This window comes from Panthera tigris, chromosome A1 (genome assembly GCF_018350195.1).
Source record: "Panthera tigris isolate Pti1 chromosome A1, P.tigris_Pti1_mat1.1, whole genome shotgun sequence".
In the NCBI taxonomy this organism is placed as follows: Eukaryota; Metazoa; Chordata; class Mammalia; order Carnivora; family Felidae; genus Panthera; species Panthera tigris.
This window is the reverse complement of record NC_056660.1, coordinates 196,002,301-196,027,394: the sequence shown is the minus strand read 5'-3', so window position 1 is coordinate 196,027,394 and position 25,094 is coordinate 196,002,301. Positions and strand designations below refer to the sequence as shown.

Sequence of the window (25,094 nt, the reverse complement as noted above, 5' to 3'; positions counted from 1 at the left end):
CCAGAGCCAGCGCTCTCAACTACTGCCCCTAATAGCTTCAATGTAGCAGATATGGGATTAAAGCCTGTGTGTCGCGTGTTTATTCTTCCCTTGAAAATAGAGTTCCTGGGGCGCCTGGGTGGCTCAGTCGGTGAAGCATCCGACTTCGGCTCAGGTCATGATCTCACGGTCTGTGAGTTCGAGCCCGTGAGTTCGAGCCCTGCGTCGGGCTCTGTGCTGACAGCTCGGAGCCTGGAGCCTGCTTTGGATTCTGTGTCTCTCTCTCTCTGACCCTCCCCGTTCATGCTCTGTCTCTCTCTGTCTCAAAAATAAATAAACATTAAAAAAAAAATTAAAAAAAAAAGAAAATAAAAAAAAGAAAATAGAGTTCCTTATTAAAACAGCAAAGTGAATGAGTTACTATTTCCTAAAAAAGAAGGATGAATACAAAATTAAAGAACAAGATTTTTTTTTTTTAAAGTACCTGGGAAGCTATTCTCAACTTTTATCATTTTGTCCTTGTTTCTGTTACTAATCACCACCTGCTTGAGTGGGAATCAGTATAGCCTCAGGCCAAAGACACTCTTAAGGGGCTGCAGACTCTGAGGTTAGGTTCTTCTGTTGCTATGGGCTTGAGGTTTGATGTGGTGCCTTGTTTAAGGGTCCTTGCCTGCCAGTCTCTGCCTTCCTGCTTGACTGGCAGCAAAGAGTCAGAGTCAGGATGTCACTTTGTTTCCCGACCACACCTGGTGACAACTCCATTCCCTGCCTTCCTAGTAGAGTCGCCAGATAAAATACATGTGCCCAATTAACATATCTTTTTTTTATACTTACATATTTATATATTTGAGAAAGAGGGAGAGAGAGAAAGAGAGCACACTCAAGCAAGGGGAGGGGCAGAGAGGGAGGGAGAGAGAGAATCCCATGCAGGCTCCATGCTGCCAGCACAGAGCCTGACGCAGGGCTCGAACCCATGAACCGTGAGACGACCACCCGAGCCGAAATCAAGAGTTGGGCACTCACGCGGCACCCCTACAGGTACCCAATTACATTTGAACTTCAGATAACCAGTGAGTAATTTTTTTTAGTATCAGGATGTCCCATGCAACCTTCGGGATATACTTATACCAAAAATTTATTCATTGTTTACCCGAAATTTAAATTCCACTGAAATGTAGTCCTATATTTTTCCCCCTCTAATTTGGCAGTCCTATTTCCTGACTGTAGAGTCTACACAGAATAGCCTCCTCGTCCGCTGCCCGTTGTGGTTAGCAAAAAAAGAGGCACAAAGAATCCATGTGGCTTTTCTTCTCTTTGGTGCATTATGTGCAGGGTCAAGACTGCCCTGGCTCCTGCCAGCTCTTTATTCCCAGTCCAGCCCCCACGCCTTGCTATGCTAGGATCGCCTTTCTCGCAATCCTGTAGCCACAGCATTTTAAGAGAGTTTGGGCCTCAAGCATGACTGTCTTTAACAGGCTTTTTTCCTCGCAGATGACTTAGGTCCCCTGTCATTACGAACGATTCCAACGCAACTCTGACGTTCCCAGGGGGCCCTCCCAGGGTGGTCTCACGACAGGACACCATGCTGTAGCTCAGTGCAGTCCAATAGAAATGTCATTCCAGCCACACATTTATTTGAAAACTTTTGAGAAGCTACATTTGAAAAAACTTGAAGAAGCAGGTGCAGTTACTTTTAACGATATATTTGATTTTATCCCAGTATGTCCCCAGACTAACATTTCAACATACAATCAATATAAAAATTATTCATGACATATTTTACTTTTTTTTTTTTTTTTTTGGTACTAAGCCTTTGAAATCGGTGTCTTTTACATTGACAGCACATCTCACTTGGGATCCTGAAATTTCAAGTGCCCAAAAGCCACATGTGGATGGTGACTGCTGTATCTGGGCAGTGCAGGTCTAACGGTTTGGAGTCTTGACTGGCAAAGCTGTGTCACCCACAAGTCCCTTCATGTCTCTGAGCCTCAGTTTTTGCCTCTTTGAAATGTGCCAGCCGCGACTCTGAGTACCTAACATGTACGAGCTCTTTCATTTCACGATGCCGTTACTTGCTGATGACTATTTTTATTGTCCCCATCTTACTAAAGAAGAACCTGAGACCCAAGTGACAGGGCTTGTCAAGGCAGAACAAGAGTCCTAACTCTTGACCATCCTGCCTCCCTTTTTTTTTTTTTTCCTTTCTGACTGATCCTAGGTCTCGGCAGAGTATTCTTTTGATACTGGGAGGAACTTTTTCACTACTGTGACTTCTTTGCAATCTGTGACCACAGGACAAGAGGGAAAGAAGTTAAGTCTTTACTTTCCTATTCCTGGCATTGCTGCTCCTTTGGCTAGCTCTGCTTTCTGGGAGTTTGCCTTCCTCTGCCATTCAGTTACTGGAATGCCCCTGTCCTGGTCACACTGGCTCTGATACGGTTTCTTTGCTCTCAGTCACATGCCTGCCGACGCACCCAGGTTCAGGAGAATGTGGGAACCGCCCTAGATTTTAAGGCTACGCCCAGGCTGTCTCTTTGCAGGGATGATCTCTGCAGTTGGCTGATCTCCCGGCATGCAGATTCTCCCTGGCTGCAGCTTTGTGTACTCTTTCCCCTGTTCCCCCTCCTTCTGGGGGTTCTCCTGAGGGAGTTCTCTCTGGAGATTGGCTGGACCAGCATTGGAGAGGAGGACCGGTCCTGGGTGGCAGTCTCACTGTGGGCGTCTTTGCCGAGGGCTGGACCACGCTGGGCTAGGCACCAGCCCATGTGTCCCCATGTGACCCCGTGGCGGGCTTGGTCGAGGTCAGGGGCCCGACCTGTACCTTCAGCAGACAGTAGGGTCAGCTGGGCTTCCTGTGGTCCACGGCTCCCCACCCACTTTCGTGGCTAATACATTTGTCTTCGTCCTCGCCACTTCCCCCTAGATGGACAACCAAAGACTCTTGTGGGTACTTGAGGTAGCTAGCGTTCTCACAGCCATTCCTATCACCGCTTTTAACTCCTAGTTTAGTCTCAACATACTACAGCTAGTATAGATCTTTTTTTTAATGAATAGACTTTACTTTTTAGAGTACTTTCAGGTTTGCAGAAAAATTAAGTGGAACGTACAGAGAATTCTCATATAGTCCCATTCCCCCAGCCCCAGAATTTTGTAGTTTCCCTGCTCTAAAAATCTTCCTATTCATCCCTCTCCCTCCCCTCCCCCCTGGGAAAAACACTGATCTTTTTACTGTCTCCATAGTTTTGCCTTTTCCAGAGTGTCCTATGGCTGGAGTCGTGCAGTACACAGCCTTCACAGAGTGGCTCCTTTCACTTAGCAATGTGCATTTAAGCTTTCTCCTTTTCCTGTTTAGATAGCTCATTTCTTTCCTTTTTCTTTTTTTAATCACTGAATGATATTCCATTGTATGGACATAGCACAGTTTATGCATTTACTTCCTGAAGTACATTTTTAGTAACTTCCAAGTCTAGGCAGTTATAAATAAAACCGTTATAAACCTTTCTGTGCAGGGTTTTTTAAAAATCACTTTTTTATTTTTTATTAAAAAAAATTTTTTTTAACGTTTATTCATTTTTGAGAGACAGAGAGAGAGACAGAGCATGAACAGGGAAGGGGCAGAGAGAGAGGGAGACACAGAATCTGAAACAGGCTCCAGGCTCCGAGCTGTCAGCACAGAGCCCGACGCGGGGCTTGAACTCACGGACCGGGAGATCATGACCTGAGCCGAAGTTGGACGCTCAACCAACTGAGCCACCCAGGTGCCCCATTTTAAAACTCACTTTTAAACTTTTTTCTATAGTGGTAAAATACACACAGCATGAAATGTACCATTTTACGCATATTTGAGTCCAATGGCGTTAAGTACCTTCACATTGTTGTGCCACCATAAGTACTGCCCTTCTCTGGAACTACTTCCTCACCCTGAACTGAAACTCTGTACCCATCAAATAATAACCAGCCCCTGGTCACTTCTAGTTTACTTTCTGTCTCTGTGAATTTGACTACTCTAGGTAACTCACAAAAGGGGGATCCTACAATAATTTGTCCTATCGTGTTTGGCCTTCAGCATAATGTCTTCAAAATTCTTTTTAAACTTTTTAAATCTTAAAAAATGAATCTTAAAATCAGCTTAGACTTACAGAAAAGTGGCAAAAATAATGCAGAGGTCCTAAATAACCCTCAATACAGCGTCCCCTAATTTTAACATCTCAGACAGTTACAGTACAGATGTTGAAACCAGGAAATTAACAGCATTGTAACACTATTGACTCTCCTAACCTCACTCACATTTTGACAGCATACCTATAAACGTCCTTTTTCTGGCCCGGGATCTAACCTAGGGTACCACATTTCATTTTATTGTGATGTTGCCTTAGACTTCTTTAGTCTGTCTGTCTTTTGGGACCATAACACTTCGGAAAGTCCAAGCCAGATTTATAGTATATCCCTCAATTTGAGGTTTTCAGTTGTTAAAATTAAAAAGATTTTATAGATTTTGTAAAATTTTATATATGTATCATTTATATTTTATAAATTATAAATATTTTATAAACACTTTATATTTCATTCTTAAATTGAGGTTGGACATTTTTGGCAATAAGATCATGGTTAACGTCCTGTCCTTCTTAGTGGCTCAGAACAGGGGCACATGATGTTTCTGTATGTTATTACTTAAAATATTGTTAATTTTGATCACATGATTGATAGAAGATAGTGTCTTCTGTGTTTTTCCTCTACAAAGTTACTAGTTTTCCCTTACAATTAGTAAATATGGAGAAAAACTTTTATATTATACAAATGTTCTATTTCATTTCAAACTTAATTTTAAGTAAGCATTAATTTTAGCATCCATCAGTGGTTCTGCCCTGCAGTAATTACTACTGGTGTTCTTGTGGTAATTTTCTATTTCCCTTATTCCTTCTACATTTATTAATGGCAATTTTTCTATAAGTACAAACTGTCCTTTCTTGCCCACTCATTTATTCAGTTATTTATATCAGTATGGGCTCTGGGACATTTACTTTATTCCACGAGTCAGAATCCAGCACCATCATGATTTTCTTGCTCAGATTATACCAGTGCTGGCCATTGAGAGCTCCTTCACATTGGCTCCTGTGTCCTTTCTGTATGCCTCCAACAATTTTTGAGTACACCCTTACTTTCGGACACCACAAGACGTTCCAGGTTCATCTTGTACTTCCCTGTCCCATCCTTGGAATCAGCCATTTCTCCTAGGAGCCCTGGTTCCCATTTTGGCAGAATGGTATTTAGACACCAAGTTCTAGGCTCTAGGTATGCTCATTGCCCCTGGGGTGTCATTACCCTCTCAACTAATAGAGCTGGGAAATATAAGTGTGTATACTAATGTGTGCATATGCACTTATCTACATTTCTTTCTATCTCTATCTTTTCTTTCTTTCTATCTATCTATCTATCTTTATATATTTAAGACCATGAGTTCGTACCGATACCTACAATTCCAGTCCATCCAGTCCATGTTCCCTCTCATCCCTACTATCCTATCCTGTTCCCTCATTCTTTCCACCCCATTCCATCCACCTGCTGCATTAACCAACCTCATAAATTTCTGATTTAAAAATTCGGAATGCTTCGCAGACTTGCCTTTTATTCTTGTGCATTAACCTTCTCCATATTATTCCAACTTTGGTATATGTCCTGCTGAAATTGAGCACTATAGTAATCTATTTAAAACAGAAAGCAGATCGCCCCTGTTCAGACCCCTCTGGTTGCTTCTTACCACCATTAGAATTAGAATAAAATCCAAACCCCTTATCCCACCTTACCTACTTACTTTGAGGCCCTCTGGGATCTGACTTGTGTTTTCTGTTTATTTTCTCTGCTTTCTGCTCTCGTTCACTCTGCTCTGGCTATTCTTCCCCCTCTTGCTCTTGCCCTTATGCCAAGTGCTCTCCTGCCTGAAGCCCTTTGGATTTTTTCCCCCTAAACCTGGATTGCTGTTCCCACCACACACTCCCAGGGCCATGCGCTTCTGGTCTCTGATAAGCATGCACATCTTCATGGAGGCCTTCCTTAAATAGCTCTCCTACTACTTTCTAATGTTTTGTTTTGATTCTTGGTAACAAGAATCAGTATAACGTCATATATTCAATGTGACGAATATAATATATTTATTTACTGTCTCTCTTCCCCACTAGAATATAAGCTCCATGAGGCAGGGGCTTTGTTTTGTTCACAGAGCTTAGAAGAGTGCCTGGCATATAGTCCATAAATAAGCAGTCGGTAAATATTTGGTGAGTAAAGTTTGTGTCAGGTGTTTTTACATGTGTTATTTGATTTAATCCTCATAAAAAGACAATTGGAAGTGAATGCTATTTTTATTCCAATCTATCGGTGAAAAAATGGAGGGTCCAGGAGGTCAAGTACTTGCCCTAGGGTATGCCCTTGGGGAAGGGTTGACCGGAGATCTGGCCCTCGTTCTCTCTGACTCCAGAGTCCATGTGTATGCTCTGCTTGCTATAGTGTGTCTTTGTAAACTGGGGGTTTGAAGTTGTACTTGCCACACACAGTAATTGTCAAGATACAATTGTAAAGCTGTAACACGAGTGTGTTTTATGAACTGTAAAGCACTGTACAGATAGGGGAATTATTAATATCGTTGCCATAATTATACCTACCATTTATTAAGACTCACAGTGCACCAGCCTGAGCCCTGTATCACCCTGTCACTTAATCCTTCTAGCAGCCTTTTGAACGTGAGATGAAAAAACGGAAGCTCAGGAAGAAGTGTGAACGTGCCCAAAGTGACAAAGCTGGTTAGGCCTGGCAGCCTCACTCCCGAGCCGAGGGCTTAGCTGTCTCTCTCAACACCTCCGTGTCCCAAGCAAGGGTGCGGACAGACATGCCTCTGAGGGTTTCTTGTCGCTCTTTCATCACCAGGCAACTTATTCCTGGAATTCCAAGAGGAGCTGGAGCGAGTCTATAAGGTCTACTGCGCCAGCTACGACCAGGCCTTGCTGCTGGTGGAGACCTACCGGAAGGAGCCAGAGCTGCAGCGAGAGATCCAGGGCATCATTGAGGCAGTGGTGTAAGTAGCACTCGCTTCCGCTGCCATTGACTCCAAGGTCAGGAGCCGTTAAGGTCTCACCCCTCCTTGGTGCCGCTCACGCTGCTTCAGGAGTGTCTCAGTCAGGCGAGGCTGCAGAGACAAAAACTCCCACCCCCCCACCCCCGCTCTTGGCGGCTTCAAACAGCAAAGGTTTCTGCCTTCCTTATGCGCCACTGCGGTTGACTTGAGGCCCTTGTTTGTGTCATCCTCACACTGGGGCCCAAGCTTGATGGGAGCCACTCTCTGGATTATTGCCAGTAACTGTGACAAAGGGAAAAGAGCTCTGAAGGGTCTAATGCTGGTAATTAAATGCTCCCGACCAGAAATGGTCTCTATCAGCTCTCGTGATCCGTGGGCCAGAACTAATCACGTGGCTTCATCCGACCACCAGGAGGCCAGGGCTTCTACCCTGCCATGTGTCCAGAGGTGGAAGAACAGAAACATGTGGCGAACAGCACTCGTGTCTACCGTAGGAAGGGCAGTGAGACGGTCGGAATTACGGGCTGTGGGACAGGATGGCAGTGGCATGAAGCTGGTTTGTATCACCCGGGAGGGCCTCTCTCCAGATAGCTGAAGACTGTCCCACGAAACAGGATCAGAACTGCCCTGGGTGGCTTCACTGCCCAGAGCTGGCCCCAGCGGGTGGAAGCTCTAGAAGGAAATATGTAGAGAACAAGTATTTTTTTTTAATTAAAATTTTGGATGGATAGCAGTTATGGTTCAGAAACTTAAAAGCATTCACATTTAGGCAGCCAAAAATTCTTCCCAACCCTGTCCCTTCCTCTACCCAAGTCCTACTCCCAGCCCCAGCGTTAAGGTAGCCACTTTGAAATTGCTTATGGATCTTTGCAAAGTTCCTATGTGCGAACACAAGCAAATACAAATATATACTATCATTTTACTGCCTTTTTAAAGAACGTTTGTATTTTTTTTCACTTACACTGTATCTTGGATAGCTTTCCATTTATTTGTTTAATTTTTTTTTAATGTTTATTTATTTTTGAAAGACAGAGAGAGACAGAGTGCAAGTGGGAGAGCAGCAGAGAGCGAGAGGGAGACACAGAATCCGAAGCAGGCTCCAGGCTCTGAGCTGTCAGCACAGAGCCAGACGCGGGGCTCGAACTCACGAACTGTGAGATCATGACCTGAGCCAAAGTCGGATGCTTAACCAAGCGGGCCACCCAGGCGCCCCAATATCTTTCCATTTCAATACATACACGTGTGATCCTGTGAATGGCATATCCTTCACCACATGGCTGTTTCCCAGTTTATTTAACTGGTCTCTGTTTTGTTTTGTTTTGTTTTTTTTATGTTTATTTATGTTGAGTGAGAGAGAGAGATGGAGTGAGAGAGCTCTGAGAGGGGGAAAGACAGAGAGAGAGAGAGAAAGAGAGAGAATGAATCCCAGGCAGGCTTTGCTCTGTCAGCACAGAGCCCGACACTGGGCTTGATCTCACAAACTGTGAGATCATGACCTGAGCTGAAATAAAGATTCAGACATTTAACTGACTGAGCCACCCAGGCGCCCCTAACTGGTCTCTTATTAACGGACATTGGTTCACTTCTTTTCTTTTGATGTTACAGGTAGTGTTGAGTAATTATTTATGAGCATATGTCATTTTACTCAGGTACAGGTATTTCTGTGAGGTAAATTCCAGACATGGGTTGCTAGGTCAAAGAAATTATGTATGGATAATTTTGATACTATTGCAAAATTTCCTTCTGTAGAGGCTACACCAAGTTGCATTCCCGTGACCAAGGTAGGGGTGTCTGTTTCCTCATAGCCTCACCAGACTGTGTTATTAAACTTTAGAATATTTGCCTCTGAGACAGGTGACAAATGGTGTCTCAGTGTAGTTTCATGTTGCATTTGCTTCTTGTGATTAAAGTTGGTCATCCCTTTGTATATTTCCTTGCCTGGGATTGTCCTGCTTCTTTTCGGTTTTACAAAGGCTTATGTCTTTCCCAGGACAAGCTCACCAAATGGAGAGAGATGAAGGTTATTTTCTGGAAATCAGAATAGTGCAGGAGGAACAAAGGTTATTACCATTTCATCTTGCTTAGATATTCCCTTTACACCCAAGAGAAACACAGTATATAGATTTAGATCTCTCTCTCTCTCTTTTTTTTTTTTTTTGAGAGATAGAGAGCAAGCAATAGGGATGGGTAGAGAGAGAGGGAGAGAGAGAATCCCAAGCAGTCTCCACATGGTCAGCGCAGAGCCCAATGCAGCCCTCGAACTCACGGACCATGAGATCATGATCTGAGCCAGAGTCTGGAGTCGGACGCTTATCCGACTGAGCCACCCAGGCGCCTCGATTTAGGTCTTTGAAGATGATGGTATCTCATATGGAACCTCCTGCTACCTCCCCTCCTCCTCTCTCTTACCTTATGCCCTCAACCCCCCTGAAGCCTTCTGTTCAAGTACCCATGTCCTAGCCCCTCCCTGCCCCTCAAAACCTACATTCACTCCCTCCTTTGATCCATCCTTCCACGGGTCTTAACAAATTTAGGCTTTTGCAACGGTCACTAAATACATTTCAGTAGGAGAGAGGCAGATAACAGAAATGAGGGAAGCAAGGTGCCTGGTGTGAGGCAAAAGGGAGCAGCGGAGACTGAGGCCAACCAGAGCCAACAGACCCTGTGGAGAGAGTGGTTGCAGCCCACCTTCCACTGATTGTTGCTCTATCAAGTAGTTTTTGCTATGTAGCAGACCATCCCAGAATGGAATGGCTTAAGACAAACATTTGTTTGGCTCACGTTGCTGCCTGTTAGCAATGTAGCCGGGCTCAGTAAACTGTTCTGCCAGCCCTGGCCGAGCACCTTCACGTGCCTGTGATCGACTGAAGCTCAGCTTTGCTGATCTTGGTGGGGCTCTGTCGTGCATCTGAGACACGTGAGCTGACTCAGCTCTGGCGGTACAGCCTCTCATCATCTGGCAGGTGGCCCAGGCTCGTTCACACGGTGGTCACAGGATAGAGAGAGGGAGAGAGCAGGAGGGAGGGAGAAGGACGGTGAGAGGGCAGGGCAGGCTAAGGCCTTTAGAGGTCTTGGCTGGGCGTTGGCATGCTGCGACAGACCCAAGGGGTGGAAAAATAGAATAGAGGAGCTTCAAGGTCATATTCAGAGGGTGTGGATACAACCACCACCACCACAACAAAGGGTGCAAACACAGAGAGTAGAATGATTACAGCCCTATTTTACAAACCGTCAGCCTCAAATGCCATGTAGGAATGAGATCCTTTGATTTTTCCAGAGAAGTCAGAAACTTTGATATAACGTCTCCCAGGCACCAAATGCTGGCATCTAGCTCTGACATGTTAGAAGCACTGTTGGGGGGCCGTGGTTGGTACAGAGGCTGCTGTTTGTCGTGCCTTCCACACTCTGGTCTTTCCCAGCCAGGCCAGTCCAGACTTTTCTCATGGGCTCCAGTGCCACACTGCCCAGTAGCGGACCTGGCTCTGCTCCTAACTCACCTTGGTGAAGCCATTTCATGAATCAGAACCTAGTTTCCTTACTTAATGGGGGAGTAATAACTACACCTCATGGGGACTCGGACTCATTGTACCCAAGTGACACTCTATGAACCCCAGCTCTCATCCTTGTCTTGGCTATCCTTGTCCCTTGAAACCACATCATGGCTCTCAGATCTAATGGTTCCAATGCTCCTTTTTTATAACAGACATTAAATTATTATCCTGAGGGGTGCCCGGGTGGCTCAGTCCGTTGAGCATCCGACTCTTGATGTCAGCTCAGGTCATGATCCCAGGGTCGTGGGATCGAGCCCCATGTTGGGTTCCACACTGAGCGTGGAGCCTGCTTAAGATTCTCCCTCTCCCTTTGCCCCTCCCCCCCATTAATATCCTGAAATATATTCTTGAAATCTACATATATATGCTACCTATATACAGAACTTAAAAAAAATCAATATAATGGCTCAAAATAAAAAGGAGAAGTAAAAGGAAAATAATGTCTAATAAAGTTAAATGTATTTCAGTGTGCAAATACTTGGGCACCACTACCCTAGAAAATCTAATGAAGCAATCAGATGCTGGCACCTACTTAAAATAAGTTTGGATTCAAGGAAAGGAAAGTCAGAAGCCATTCTGTATAAGAAAGAAGTATGGGAAAAGGAGAGAGCAGAGAATGTGCGTCCCCTAGAATGACAAGTAGCAACGATAGCAAATTTAACTTCCCTGTGTATGATATGAAAAAGAAGGAAACGACATAGGTGATGTAGGGATAACATCAGATCTGGGCGGGGGTCGGGGGGGGCAGTGGAAGTGAGGAAGTAATGATGTTCTTGCAGATGATCTGGGTCTTGTTTATGAAGGGTAGCATCGTAATAATTTCCAGTGTTCTGGTAAGTGACTAGATGGAGTTCAGATCTCAGTTCTTGAAATCACAGCACATTTTGAGGCATTCATTCAGTCTCTGAATGTTCAGAGGGACGTAGGAGACATAGCACTATTCTGCACAGTGTGGGACTGTCGTTGGCAGATGTCCCGCTTCCCTGGTCCCTGCCCACTAAGTGCCTGTAGCTGTCTGGTGCTCGAAGGTTTCCACAGTGCCCCTCGGGGAGAGCCTCTGGTCCAGTATTGCACCAGGGATGCCGTTCTTCCTGTCAGCATTGCTGTCTCCTCTCTCTTGAAACAATAATCCTGGCTTTCTTGTGCTTCTGCAGTCAAATGCTCTACCAATGAGCTATACCTGCTCTTGGCTTTCTTGTGCTTATGATCATGAGACTCTTTCCAGAGCTTAGCCAACCAGAATCCCCACACCGACCATAAGTGGTTCTTTCTCGTCCGGATAGGATGGACCATCTGATCAGATTCTTTGTGATTCCAAAATGCATGCTGTCTCCCGCCCTTTATTTGGGTGGGTGAGTGGGTGAGGTGTTCAGTTTATCCTGTCTCTTAATGCAGCTCCCACCTTGAGGGCCAAGGGGATCAAAGGCTCGCCCTTGCAGTATGCAGGAAGTTCTGCCTCTGACTGTACAGCTGTCAGCCGGGGGAGGCTGCCTTGCAGAGGCACGAAGCACTCAGAATGATGGCGGAGGCAGTTTGCAGAAGGCAGATAAACCTTCTTTGTTTTCCTTTATTGGCAATCTTGGTTTGTTTTATTTTTATTTATTTGTCTATTTTTATTTTTATTTTTATTTTAGACAGAGAGAGAGCACGTGAGCTGGGGAGGGGCAGAGGGAAAGAGAGAATCTTAAGCAGGCTCCACACTCAGGGCAGAGCCTGACGCAGGGCTCAATCCCATGACTGTGAAATCATGACCTGAGCTGACAGATGGCTCAGTCAGTGAAGTGCCCAACTTCGGCTCAGGTCATGATCCCACAGTTTGTGAGTTCAAGCCCCAGGCTCTCTGCTGACAGCAGGGAGCCCACTTCAGATTTTCTGTCCCCTTCTCTCTCTGCCCCTCCCCTACTCATTTTCTCTCTCTCTCTCTCTCTGCCCCTCCCCTACTCATTCTCTCTCTCTCTCTGTCTCTCTGTCTCTGTCTCTCTCTCTCTCTCTCTGCCCCTCCCTTGCTTGTGGGCACAGGTGCATGCACTCATGCTCTCTCTTTCTCCCTGTAAATAAATAAACTTTAACAAATAAATAAATATAAAAGCAATGTATGCTTACTAAAAAAAAAAAAGGAATATTTAAACAATACACAGATATATAAAGTAAAAGGTAAAAGTCCATTCCCCGTTGGTCTCACATTTCCCCATCTCTCCACCTCGTAGTTAACCTTTTCTATCCAGGTTTTCTTCTGTTCATTTAAAGACAGGCAGACAGACTTTACACGCAGAAGTCTAAGTGTTGGATGGATGGATGGATGGATGGATGGATGGATGGAAAGAAAAGTAATGAAGGAAGGAGAAATTTAAAGGGGCTCTGACTTACCTGCTTTTCTAGAACTTACTTTTTCACTTAACCACGGTCATGAATATCTTTTCACAACACTAGGAATACTTTTAGCATGTTCTTGTTAATGGCCCCACAGAGTTCCTTTCCAGGGCAGCTCAGACTGTGGTTTATTTAACCAAGCCCCTACTGATGGATATCTGGCTTGTTTCCAATTTTTTACTGCGATAAATAGAGTTGTTGGTAGCTCCCACCTTTATCTTTGCTCGCTTTAGTTGACATTTCTGTGGGCAGATATCTGGAGTAGGATCGATGGAACAAATATTTGTACATTTCACAAATTGCCAAACTGTTCTTCAAAATGATCTTACAAATGCTGCTACCACCAAGAGAATGTAAGCGGGCCTGTCTCCCCTTCCCACACCCATTTTCTTTTTCTTCCTTCCTTCCTTCCTTCCTTCCTTCCTTCCTTCCTTCCTTCCTTCCTTCCTTCCCTCCCTTCTTCCCTCCCTCCCTCCCTCCCTTTGGATTATCTTCCAGTTTTTGTTGCCTGTCTGAAAGGCTACTTAAACATTTTCTCCAGATTACCTTAGAAAAGCCATAAACATAAAAGTCTGCTGTGATTCTGTCATGACTGCTTGATAATTCTGGAGAAGAGCTGTGATCATTTCTTTGAAGACCCCCCCATCCCCTTATTTGTGGAGTGACAGCTGTCCCCAGGAGGCAGTTGGCCCTTTCCCATGGAAAGTAAGCTCAGAGGATAGAGTATTGCAAATATCTGGTGACTTTCTCCATCTCCCCTGCTCGTGGTCAGCCAAGTGCTAGGAAACCCGTGGCGAGAGCAGATGGTTAGCGTAGGCATGTCCTGACAGGTAATTCTACCCCTACCCACCCCCCGCCCAACCCCCTGCAGCTAATGAAGGGGCACCCACCTGCTCTGCCTATTCTTAGCCTCATGACTGATCTTTGCTGGACATTTGGTCTGGAAATATTTCCTTTGGAGGAAGAGCAAGAGGCACAGGTACCATGGAGAGGGGGGCAGAGAATGGCTGTGAGCAGCGTCTGTGAGTCTTCTTGGAGGAGGCATGCGTAGACACTGAGGCTTGAAATCCTCGCGAGCTTCTTGAAAGGCAGGTCTAAAGGCTGCTGGTCACGATCAAGGGAAGACTGTTGGAACCTCTTCCCAGATGCCATTGACTTGAGCATTCTTTCTGCAAATGCCAGACATCATCAAGGAAGGGACTAGAAATGGTCATCCATTCATCAAATAGTGCATCTGGAAGGGGTCTTGACGCCAGTTGTTCATGTGTTTTGTTTTATTTTTTAGCTTTTTAGTGAAAATTTTCACACCTGTAGAAAAATGGAAGAATGTAATAAACGTATGCCACTTCCTAAAATTAACCAGTGTTAACATTTTGTTTCATCTATCTTTATACTAAACTATTTAAAGACAAATGTAGACATTATGACTTTTTACCCTTAAATACTTTAAATGCGTCCTAAACATAAAGTGCCTGTGATTTTTTTTAAATCTTTTGACTTTGATTTTTTATTTTTTTAAGTTTTATTTACCAAGTTTTTATTGACAAATTTTGTAACAGCAATAACATGAGCTTATTTTAGTAAACCTGGGTAGAATAAATATTTCATATTTAATGTTGATGACTGTAGAGATAGGCCTTTTTAAAAAATGTTTATTTATTTTTGAGAGAGGGAGGGAGGGGCAGACAGAGAGGGAGACACAGAATCTAAAGCAGGCTCCAGGCTCTGAAGTGTATGCACAGAGCCCGACGTGGGGCTTGAACTCACAAACTGTGAGATCATGACCTGAGCTGAAGTCAGATGCTTAACTGAATGAGCCACCCAGGTGCCCCAAGACAAGCCTGTTTTAACTAAACTGATAAACTAGCTTTATTACCAAATCTTGTCCCAGATCACATAAACCTGAAATTCCCTTTGGTTGTTTTTATTCTATTTTTGAGAAATTTTAAAGAAGTTTTACTTAAGTAATCTCTACACCCAACATGGAGCTGGAACTCATAACCCCAAGATCAACAGTTGCTTGCTTACCAACTGAGCCAGCCAGGCACCCCCATTTTTGAGAATTTTTATGAATACTAGGATTATGTAAGTACTTAATTTTCTTTAAGCTGGTTAAAGAGAATTGTTTTACCAAGTAATTTTAGCAATACCTTAGAGGTAGAAAGTGCCATATATTCAAAATAGATGCAACGTACATAAATATACAGACAGATCCGGAGATTTTGTTGTTATTAGTATTTGTGAAGAAGGTTTTTGAGATTTGTATTTGTCCTTGGAAGAAATCTTGAGGATGAGGTCTAGAGTTTGGGCAAGCGAGTCTTTTTAGCAGTTCATTTTTAAAAAGTATTTATTTCTTGATTGATTGATTTGATTTGATTTTTTAAAATATAGTTCATTGCCAAGTTAGCTAACATACAGTGTATACAGTGTGCTCTTGACTTCAGAGATCGATTCCCGTGATTCATAGCTTACATACAACACCCGGTGCTCATCCCAAGAACTGCCCTCCTCAATGCCCATCACCCATTTTCCCCAAGTTTTATTTTTTTTGAATTTTCATTTATTTATTTTGAGAGAGAGTGTGTGCATGTGCACAAGCAGGGTTGGGGCAGAAAGAGAGAGAGTCCCAAGCAGGCTCCCCACTGTCAGCGTGGAGCTCGACGAGGGCTCAGATTCACAAACTGTGAGATCATGAGTTGAGCCGAAATCAAGAGTCAGATGCCTAACCGAATGAGCCCCCCAGGCGCCCCTACAACTTTTGATTTAAAAATTGTTTTAAATGTTTTATTTATTTTTGAGAGAGAGAGAGAGAGACAGAGTACTGGTGGGGGAGGTGCAGAGAGAGAGGGAGACACAGAAAACTTTTGATTTTTAAAGCAACAGAACCATTTTAATGAATGAAATATAAAATGGATGTCCCGCATACGGAGTTGTGCTTGAGACATTGCCAAGTGGACGTGTCAAGCAGGCAGTTGACTGCGTGAGTCTGGAGCTCTGGACAGAAGCTGGAAATGGAGATCTGGGTTTGGGATGTGCTTAAAGCCACAGGCCAAGAAAATGGCCCATGGAGAAGGAGAAGCAGGACAATGGGCATCTATGGGGCCAAAAGAAGAAACTGTTTTAAGAGCAAGGAGCAGGGGCGCCTGGGTGGCTCAGTCGGTTAAGCGACCGACTTCGGCTCAGGTCATGATCTCACGGTTCGTGAGTTAGAGCCCCTCGTTGGGCTCTGTGCTGACAGCTCGGAGCCTGGAGCCCATTTCTGATTCTGTGTCTCCCTCTCTCTCTCTGCCCCTCCCCCGCTCACGCTCTGTCTCTCTCTCCTTCAAAAATTAATAAACATTTAAAAAATTAAGAGCAGGGAGCAGTGAGCTGTGTCTGCTGCTGAGAGGCCAAGGAAGCTGAGGACAAAGAACTAACCGTTGCATTTAGTACAGATGGGGACTCAGGGCCCAGAAAGAGGTACAGAGAGAAGTAGCACTGCCTATCTGACATCTAGACCTCACGTGTTACAGATGAGGAAACCGAGGGCCATGGAAGGAGGGTGACTTACCTGAGAGCCCACGGCAAGTTAAACGGCAGCTCTGGGACCAGAGCCCAGTCCTCCTGGTGCCCGAAAGGGTGGGCTTTACCTACCTAACGCCAGCCTTCTCCCCCAGGCCACAAGCTGGGCCCTCAGGCCTCAGTTTCTTACTGGTAATCCCTCTGCAGAGGATTACCAAGTACCCATTGCTGCTGCAGAAAATCCTGGAGAACACAGATCCTGATGCCAGTGCCTACCCTGTACTTCAGAGGGCTGCCTCTGCCCTCCAAGACGTGAACACCAACATCAATGAGTACAAGAGGCGCAAGGAAGTGGGTAAGGACTGGGGAGATTTAGGGGCTGTTATCAATGAGAATGCTTCCAGATCCAAACCTCATCTCAGACTGTCTTCATTAATAAAGGGAATGTAGCAGCTCACGTAACCACAAGTCCAGAGATAATATGGGCTTTTGGTAGGGTTTAATCAGGGGGCTGGCTCCATTTCCCATAATTCTCTTATCTCCGGTCTTTACTGTGTGTCAGCGTCATCTTCAGGCTGGCCTCCCTCATGATAGTAGTTCCAAGACTCACATCTGCACAGCAAAGCCTCTAGGAGAAGACGGGGCCTTTCTCCCCTTAGTCATAAAATTAAATTGGAGCTTCATGCTGATAGGATCCACTTGGGTCATGTGCTCCCCCTGAACCAATCACCACGCTTAGGAGAATGCCATGAGCTGATTGGCTTGGGCCTGGTTTATGTTTCATTCTTGAGACCAATCACTGTGGCCAGGGGTTTGGGATTACATGAACTGGCTTATGCCCGTGAGCCCCCACCCCTTGAACTAAAGTGAGATCAGTCCCATCCGAACCAGGAGGCTGCTCTACTGTGGAGGAGACATGAATAGGGGGAGGCCAGGAGCCGTGTATATATACCTTGGGAAGAGCAGCTAGTGGGTGGGGAACTCTATCTCTCAGGTCGTTGGAACGGAAAGACTTGGAAAAGGAAGCAGTGTCCCAAGCAGGGAGAAAACGCAACCGCACGACCTAGATGGTACAGAGGTGCTAGTTTAGCCAGCTCACGTTTCCCAGGGCTGACCGCGACACGTCTTTCATTCATTATCTGGGCTGAGCCTTACAATCTACACTCCAAATAAAATGAGAGCGGACAGAGCTGGGAAGAGGCAGAGCTGGGTGTCAAACTCAGGCCCCGGGGCTGGGTGGCAGACCGGTGCTACACCAGGACTGGGGATGTGTGCGCCCCAGCCTGGCCAGGCTAGCACTGGCCACGGGGCCCCAGGCAAATCACCTCCCTCTTCTTTAGAAAGTGCCTTCAGACCCACTATCTTATGTGACCCTCCCAGCAATCACACGAGGGGGCTGGTCTCGTGTGCAAATGAAGAAATGGGCCCAAGAAGTGGCGACTTGCCAAAGTCCCACAGCTCCTGAGCCGGGGCTCACACCTTGGAGCGAGGGGCGCCGAGCCCTGTGCTCTTCCTCGGCAGCCTGCCATCCTAATGGACGTGACACTGATGTCTGAGAAGAGGGCTCTGGGTGGGTGCGTCAGGGATGCCTGACCAGGTGTGTCAGGGATGCCTGCTTTCCTGGGTCCGCTTTGGTTCCCATGCCTTCTCTGTCCTCTGTTGGTGCAGCCTCCAAGTATACCAAAGTGGGGCAGCTGACGCTCCGGGAGAGGCTGGCCCGGATCAACACGCACACCCTCTCCAAGAAGACCACCCGGCTGAGCCAGCTGCTGAAGCAGGAAGCTGGGCTTGTGCCCAGGGTGAGCTCCCAGGGCGGGGGCGACGGAGGAAGGGTTGCATCCCAGCCATCCCAAGGAGCAGGACTATGCAGTGGGTGGGGCAGGCTTAGACCCCTTTCGGAGATGAGGAAGCTGAGGCTAAGCGGGTGAAGGGAGTCCCCAACACGGCATAGCCAGGAGGAGGCAAAGGTGGTCCCCTCACGTGATTCTGAAGAGCCAGGGTAGGGCTTTCTCCCCTGCCTCCTGTGCTACTCTTTCTCTGAGTATTTTTTTGTATGCAGACAGGAGAGCTGATCTCTGGGTTTGGGCAAGGAACCAGCTGTGAATAACTATCAGCAGCTCAGGCTGATCGAATACCTCCTCTGAACCAGGCATGGTTTGATCCACCCAGTGAAGTAGGTGTTTTGATTACCCCATTTGCAGATGACAGAACAGGCTCAGAGAGGGTGAAACACTTGCCCAAGGTCCCACAGCTAGGAAGCAAGTGAACCAGGACTCATACGCTCGCTCGTGTATCGGAGTTCATGGTCTGAGTACAAATCCATTAGGCCGCACTCACTGCCTCTAACCGTCCCACTCCACTTTGGGGCCGTAGGAAGTGGCTCTGAGGGGCAGGGCTGGGCGAGGTGGTCCCCCGTGAGGATTTGGGATGTGGGTGTGGGTCTACACTGCCTCACTGCCTCCCCCAGGGATATTCTCAGCTCTCACAAACTCTCCTCTCAGACAGAAGACAAGGAATTCGATTACTTAGAAGAGAGGTTGCACTGGGTGTCGCTGTGTGTGACCGAGACGAAGAACAACGTGGCTGTTTACCTGGCTAATCTGGAGGTGAGGATCTTGCAGTTAATGACGGGTGGGCTGGGCTGGGCCCCCCAGGCAGGAGGCACGCAGGGCTAATCTAACAAGCTGGCAGAGGCAGCAGCTGCGGGAACCAAACGGAAGAGGTCACCTAGTCACTGGCTGTAGGTCAGAAGAAGGCCCTGGGCAAGCACTCCCCAACCCTTAGCTTCCAAGCCCATTGAGCTGCTAGGGAATGAGCTTGGTTAAAATTCACTGGCGTCCGAGCCCTCTAGAGGGACCCTGCCATTCTGGCACCTAGAGCAGGTGACAGACTCAGGTGCCTGAAGGAGTCAGGCAGGTAATATTACTGAGTGAAATGTGCAGGTGTTCAAGGCTTAATATCTAACAGGCTATTTATGAGACTTTTCAGGAACGTTAAATACATAATAATATTTACAATTTGACTGACTGACTGGATGGGCGGATGGTTCCAAGCTAAAGGGGTAGCTGTTACTTGGCTCAGGGAAGCTGTTGCTGTTTGGGAGTGTGGACCCAGAGTAGCCAGTTCTGATTTTAGGGGGAAAAAAAAGACAACAACTGAAAATTCAGACTTTTAGACGAAATCTCCTGATGTGTCCATGTGAACGACAAATGAAAATTTAAATGCTGTATAGGCCCAAGAAAAAATATTTCTAGAGGCTGAATTCAGCCTGCAGGAACCCCAGTTTGCATGCCTTCCGACACATCATTTGCCTCGTGCCCAAAGAGTCCTTCACTTTTGTTATTGATGCTGACTCATTCCATCCACTCTGTCCCTTTCCTGTGGTATCGCTCTCAGTCATGTCCATTGGTGCAAAGCAGTCTGGTCAGATGATCACAAGCTCTTCGTACAGTGGGGTTTGGGGTGGCCTTACGGGAAGTGTGTAAAATGAGGGAGGCCACAGTTCCCTCTGTGTGGGGCAGATCCCCCTGCTCATTCCTGCTCCATCCCGGGCCCCCCGGCGGAAGGATCCGGCAGCAGGATCCTGTCACAGTACAATGAGCTGGGTGCGGAAGGCTCTCAAGAAAAAGGATGGAGAGGCCATGAGAGAGAAACGAGAGGCATATGAGAGACACATGTGGCTCTGCAGGTAGGACAGATACTTGGAAGCATTCGGCTGCATTTCCCCAGACTCAGGCTTATGTGACAGACACAGCGTTGACATGCAATCCCATAACAAGCACGCAACTCCCTCTTGTCATCCCCAGTCCAGGAGAACCTTCTTTTGCCTGTGTGTCTTTAACACAGGCAGAGCGAGGGGCGCCTGGGTGGCTCAGTCGGTTGGGCGTCCGACTTCGGCTCAGGTCATGATCTTACAGTCTGTGAGTTTGAGCCCTGCGTCGGGCTCTGTGCTGAAAGCTCGGAGCCTGGAGCCTGCTTCCGATTCTGTGTCTCCCTCTCTTTCTGCCCCTTCCCGGCTCAAGCTCTGTCTCTGTCTCTCTCAGAAATAAACATTAAAAAAAACAAACAAAGATGGGCAGGGCAAATCTCGGGCTGGGAGCCTTCTGTAGGCAACGATGTCCAGACAGAACTTAACGACGTTGTTTTTATTGCAATTACTCTTACATGCCTATTTATGGCAGTGATGGCTGGTTTTCCTCTTATGGTAGTGTCATCAGTGGGTTGTTTTTTTTTTAAATACTTTGATACAAATAGGCATGGTTAGTTGATTTCAAGTGTTAATAGAATGCGTGGAACATGCACATGGCAGTAAAACCACAAAGGTGATCGGCAAAGGCATGAAGTTTGGAAAGCGCTGGAATAGGGAGAGAGATGTTGGTTCAGTCCAAGGAAGAACTTTCTAATCACCCAAGTTGTGCAAGGATTGACTAGGCTGTGTGCTTCCCTGTCACGGTGGGTGTGCAGAGAGCCTGGACAGTCTCTTTGAGGGTAGAGTTGGGGGGTGGGGATACAGGCGTGAGATGGCTGTGATGGGCCATGACTGACTGTCTCTCCTTTGCTCGGGGTCCAGGCTTTCCTCCGCTTCAGGCCGCGGGAATCCGAGCTGGACATCCCTGGGGGGCCGGTGGTGCAGTACTGCAGCCTGATGGGAGACCTCCAGCTCCAGGCCTTCCCAGACTTTGTGAGTGCAGCCTCTCCTTTCCCCTTGCTTTTCAGGCAGGCGGCAGAGCCTATTAGGAACGATATTTAGGGGGCGCTTCGCAGGCTCCATCGGTAGAACATGCAGCTCTTGATCTCGCGGTTGGGAGTTCGAGCTCCACGTTGGGTGTAGAGATTACTTAAAAAAAAAAAAAGAAGAAGAAGAAAAAGAAGAATATTTAGAAGTCAGGACCTTTACACGATTGTCACATCCGCAACCGCCCAGAGTTGTCAGCAGGGCAGGGATTATTATTAATGCATTTTACTGATAAAAATAGCCCCCGCTAATGTTTGTTGTGCCTTGCTGTCTGCCAGGCACATAAGCTGCTGAGCCCTTTACAGTCTTCATCGCATTTAATCTTCACAACGTGGCTCACGGGGTCGATGCTATTAAGAGCCCCATTCTGCAGATGAGAGCTGGAGGCTCAGAGAAAGTGACTTCCCGAAGTGACTCAGATGGTCAATGGCAAGTTGGGATCTGAGCCCCCAAAGATTGTGTTTGCGATCACCACTCTATACAAGATCTTTTCAGACCTGTGCACAGATGCTGGGAAGCGCCAGGCACTCTGCTAAGCTCATATGTGCACCGTCCCCGTTTTTCAGATGGGCACGTGGAGGCCCAGGAAGGTTACATAACACGCAAGAGGTCATGGCTAGTCTGTGGGGGCGGGACTAGAGCCCAGTCCTACCTGCCTCCAAAACCCCTTCTCCCAGGTGCCTGTCCTCTGCCACTTCCTTGCCCAGCCCCCAGCTCACCTCTCCCCACAGAAGCAGCGGCTGGAAGGCCTGGTATGGCAGCCATTGTGCAGCCTCGCTAAAGCCCTGAGTGGCCCTCAGAACCTGGTCAAGAAGCGTCTGGACAAACTACTGGACTTCGAGAGGGTGGAAGAGAAGCTGTTGGAGGTGGGCAGCGTGACGTACGAGGAGCAGGAGGCCAGGCACACGTACCAGGCCCTCAACTCCCTGTTGGTGGCTGAACTCCCCCAGCTTAACCAGCTGGCCATGCGGTGGCTGGGCCAGATCTTGCACACGTTCGTGGACCTCCAGAGGGACCTTGCAAAGCAAGTGCTGCAGAGGGCAGAGGGCAGCTTGGCCCAGGTAAGGCCTCTGTAGGATAGCCAGGCAAGGCCTCTTGGCCCCTTCAGTCAGCTGTTTGCGGGGGCTGGGATGGAATGAGATGGGGCCTTCCAAACAGGCCATCAGGTGCTTGGGAGGAGCCCACGGGGACCTTCTGGATCTCTCTGATGCCGGTTCTCCTTCCATTAATGGAATCAGATCATGTAAACAAGGGTAGAACTGGGACTTCAGGCCATTCCTGGGCTCTGGGATTCAGAAGCGGAAGAGGCTCTGCTGGGAAAATAGCAGACCTTGGGGCCAGGCCTTGGGGTGTATTGGACTTTGGTGAAAGAGGCCAGGACCCTTCTACACAATCAGGAGTGAATGTCCCAAGCCTCGTTCTGCTGCTACTATCCTTCTAGCAGCCGCCTCCTCGTGAGCACTTAGTGAGTACCTTCCGTGTGTTGTCTTACCTAATCCTCACAGTGGCCCTGTAGAGTAGGTGGTGTTATTGTCCTCATTCCAAAAGGAAGCCCCTGGCACAGAGGGGTTAAACGGCTTGCCCAAGGCCACCCCGCTGATAGCAGGATGCAAACCCCCATGCATTTTGTTGCATGAAATTTCCTCTAAATCACACATGCTCCACCTCCGTGGAGGCTCTGTGCCTCACTGCACCCCCGCAGCCCCTTCCAGCACACCTCTTCTGAGTGTGACCACGGCCCTTCGCACCGACTCCTTCCTTGGCCTGGAACACCCCTACCCCATCGTCCCTCATGCCTTCCACAGTGCCTGGCGTATGGTGGGAACTCCCCAAACATGTGAAGGATGAACAAGTCTCTCCATGAAGCCCTCCGAATCCCCTCTCCCGGCTGGGAGAGCCCATCTCACCGTCCTCTGCCCTCCACCAGCCCTTCGGATGTGCTCTGTGAAGCACTTAGCAGAGCCTGCCTTCTGCTGGGCTGCTGGATGAAGCTGTTTCCCCTTATTGAGGAGGGCTGGGACTGTAGGCTTTATTCTTTTTGGCCTTCCAAGCATTTAATACAGAGTTCTATCAGACACTCTTTTTGAATTTAATTAAGGCTGAACCATCTGCAAAAAGAAGCATTTCTCTTTCCTGAAGGCAGAGGGTAAATCTGATTAGATGATCTTGTCACTCTCTTCCCGCCCTCTAGTTTTCCCTCCAAGGCTGCCAGGCCCCTGGTGTTCAGACCGGGATGTGTGGGGCTGGGGAGTATTACAGGGTGCCAAGAGCGGGAAGGTCAGCTTTATAAAAGCTGAAAGGGGACATTTCCTGGTTGGGCCTGTCAGTGATTGGTGCCTGCTTCCTGTCTGTGGCCCATGGCCCCTCCCCCTGGACCGGTCCTGTGGAGCCCAAGAAAGGCCTGCACGGTGGAGCCTCAGTCTGTCCGCATCCTGGGGGGCAGGGGAAGGGCTCTGTCAGAGCCAAGAGCAGTGAGTTTGGTGACAAGCAGAGAGAGGACATGTCTCTGTTAGCTGTGGGGTCTAACTCATTCCTAGGTCGTGTGGTGAGAATGCTGGAGATGGCTAGCAGGGCCAGGGGCTCAGCGTGGAGCATTACTCAGAACTCCTTGGGCTCCAACCCAGTTTAGGCCTAAAGAACAGTGTCGTGACTTGCATAACTGGGAGGTGCCGGAGGGGATGAGCCCCGGGCAGGCTGCATTCAGTACAGATAGTGTTGTCTGGGCTCTGACTCTCGATCCCCCTCCTGGCTCTGTGTCCCTCTCCGGGTTGGCTTCATTCTCAGGCAGACCCTTTTCCTGCACGGTGGGAGAGACAGCTTCACATCTCAGAAGCTAGGGGAAACGTTATTCTGTCGTTCTCAGCCTTCACATACTAAATCTGCGGGAGGACTCCTCTGAGCCTTGCGCGGGCTGCTTGTCCAGTCCGTGGGCTGATCACGGTGGATGGGAGAAGGGTGGCCGTGCCTGCCAGCCGTGTGGCTGCAGTACCACGGTGGGCAATCCCGCGAGACCCTCCCAGAGGGATGCTTTCTTGAAGGCAGGCAAAAATGGCAGCCGACAAAGATAGAAAGACCCATTGTAACACATCGGGGCTGGAGTGTAGGCTGCCAGAGTCCTTCTGTCCCCTTTCTCCAGAGCGTGCTCTGATGACAGTGTCTGCCCCACTCAGCTGCCTCACCACCACCTCTCCGAGCCAGCCTTCAGGAAGCTGGTGGAGGATGTGCTGGGCCAGACTGGTCACCAGCTTCGCTCCTTTCAAGAGAACTTTGAGAAAGTGCTGCCACCTCCCACCATACAGGTAAGTGTCCCTCCTTGTCCTGTAGACCGTTCGGTCCTTCACCTGCCAGTGGGGTGCAGCTTTTTTTTTTTTTTTTGTAAAATATTTTTCTCTAAAATATAAGGAAAGGGTACCTTCCAGTCCACTTGAAGGAGATACACAGATAATCTATTTTGTTTAAAAAAAATTTTTTTTTTATGTTTTATACTTGAGAGAGAGAGAGAGACAGAGAGTGAGTAGGGGAGGGGCAGAGAGACAGAGACAGAATCGGAAGCAGGCTCCGTGCTCTGAGCTGTCAGCACAGAGCCCGACGAGGGGCTCGGACTCACAAACCATGAGATCATGACCTGAGCCGAAGTCAGATGCTTAACCGACTAAGCCATCCAGGTGCCCCTAGGTAGTCTGTTTTGTAAACAGAGCTGAAGTAGCTAAAGGAGAAAGAGTCCCCAGAGGAGGACGGGCCTGGATTTGAGGAAATTGAAACTGAGTGCTCAGTCGTACGTGGAATTGCGAAATTAAGGGTCAGGAGACAGTACCAGGATTCCCCAGAAGGGGGAAGGGGACACAGAGGGACAAGTAAAGGAGCCCAGCAGAGCACACCCATACAGGTGGCC

General features: G+C 47.5%; 1 protein-coding gene across 4 annotated transcripts in view; it reads left to right on the top strand.

Moving 5' to 3' along the window:
* The window catches only part of ARHGEF37 (Rho guanine nucleotide exchange factor 37), a 54,192-nt gene that overhangs the window by 20,316 nt on the left and 8,782 nt on the right, over nucleotides 1-25,094 (top strand). For all 4 annotated transcript variants that reach the window (XR_006220731.1, XM_042994496.1, XM_042994482.1 and 1 more), the window contains exons 4-10: nucleotides 6,898-7,045; nucleotides 16,623-16,822; nucleotides 18,136-18,266; nucleotides 18,969-19,073; nucleotides 21,038-21,148; nucleotides 21,934-22,263; nucleotides 24,373-24,501. Coding sequence is in view for 3 of the 4 variants with exons in the window: in XM_042994496.1 (XP_042850430.1) it covers nucleotides 6,898-7,045; nucleotides 16,623-16,822; nucleotides 18,136-18,266; nucleotides 18,969-19,073; nucleotides 21,038-21,148; nucleotides 21,934-22,263; nucleotides 24,373-24,501 (1,154 nt within the window). In the remaining variant the exon portion in view is untranslated. The remainder of the gene's footprint in view (nucleotides 1-6,897; nucleotides 7,046-16,622; nucleotides 16,823-18,135; nucleotides 18,267-18,968; nucleotides 19,074-21,037; nucleotides 21,149-21,933; nucleotides 22,264-24,372; nucleotides 24,502-25,094) is intronic.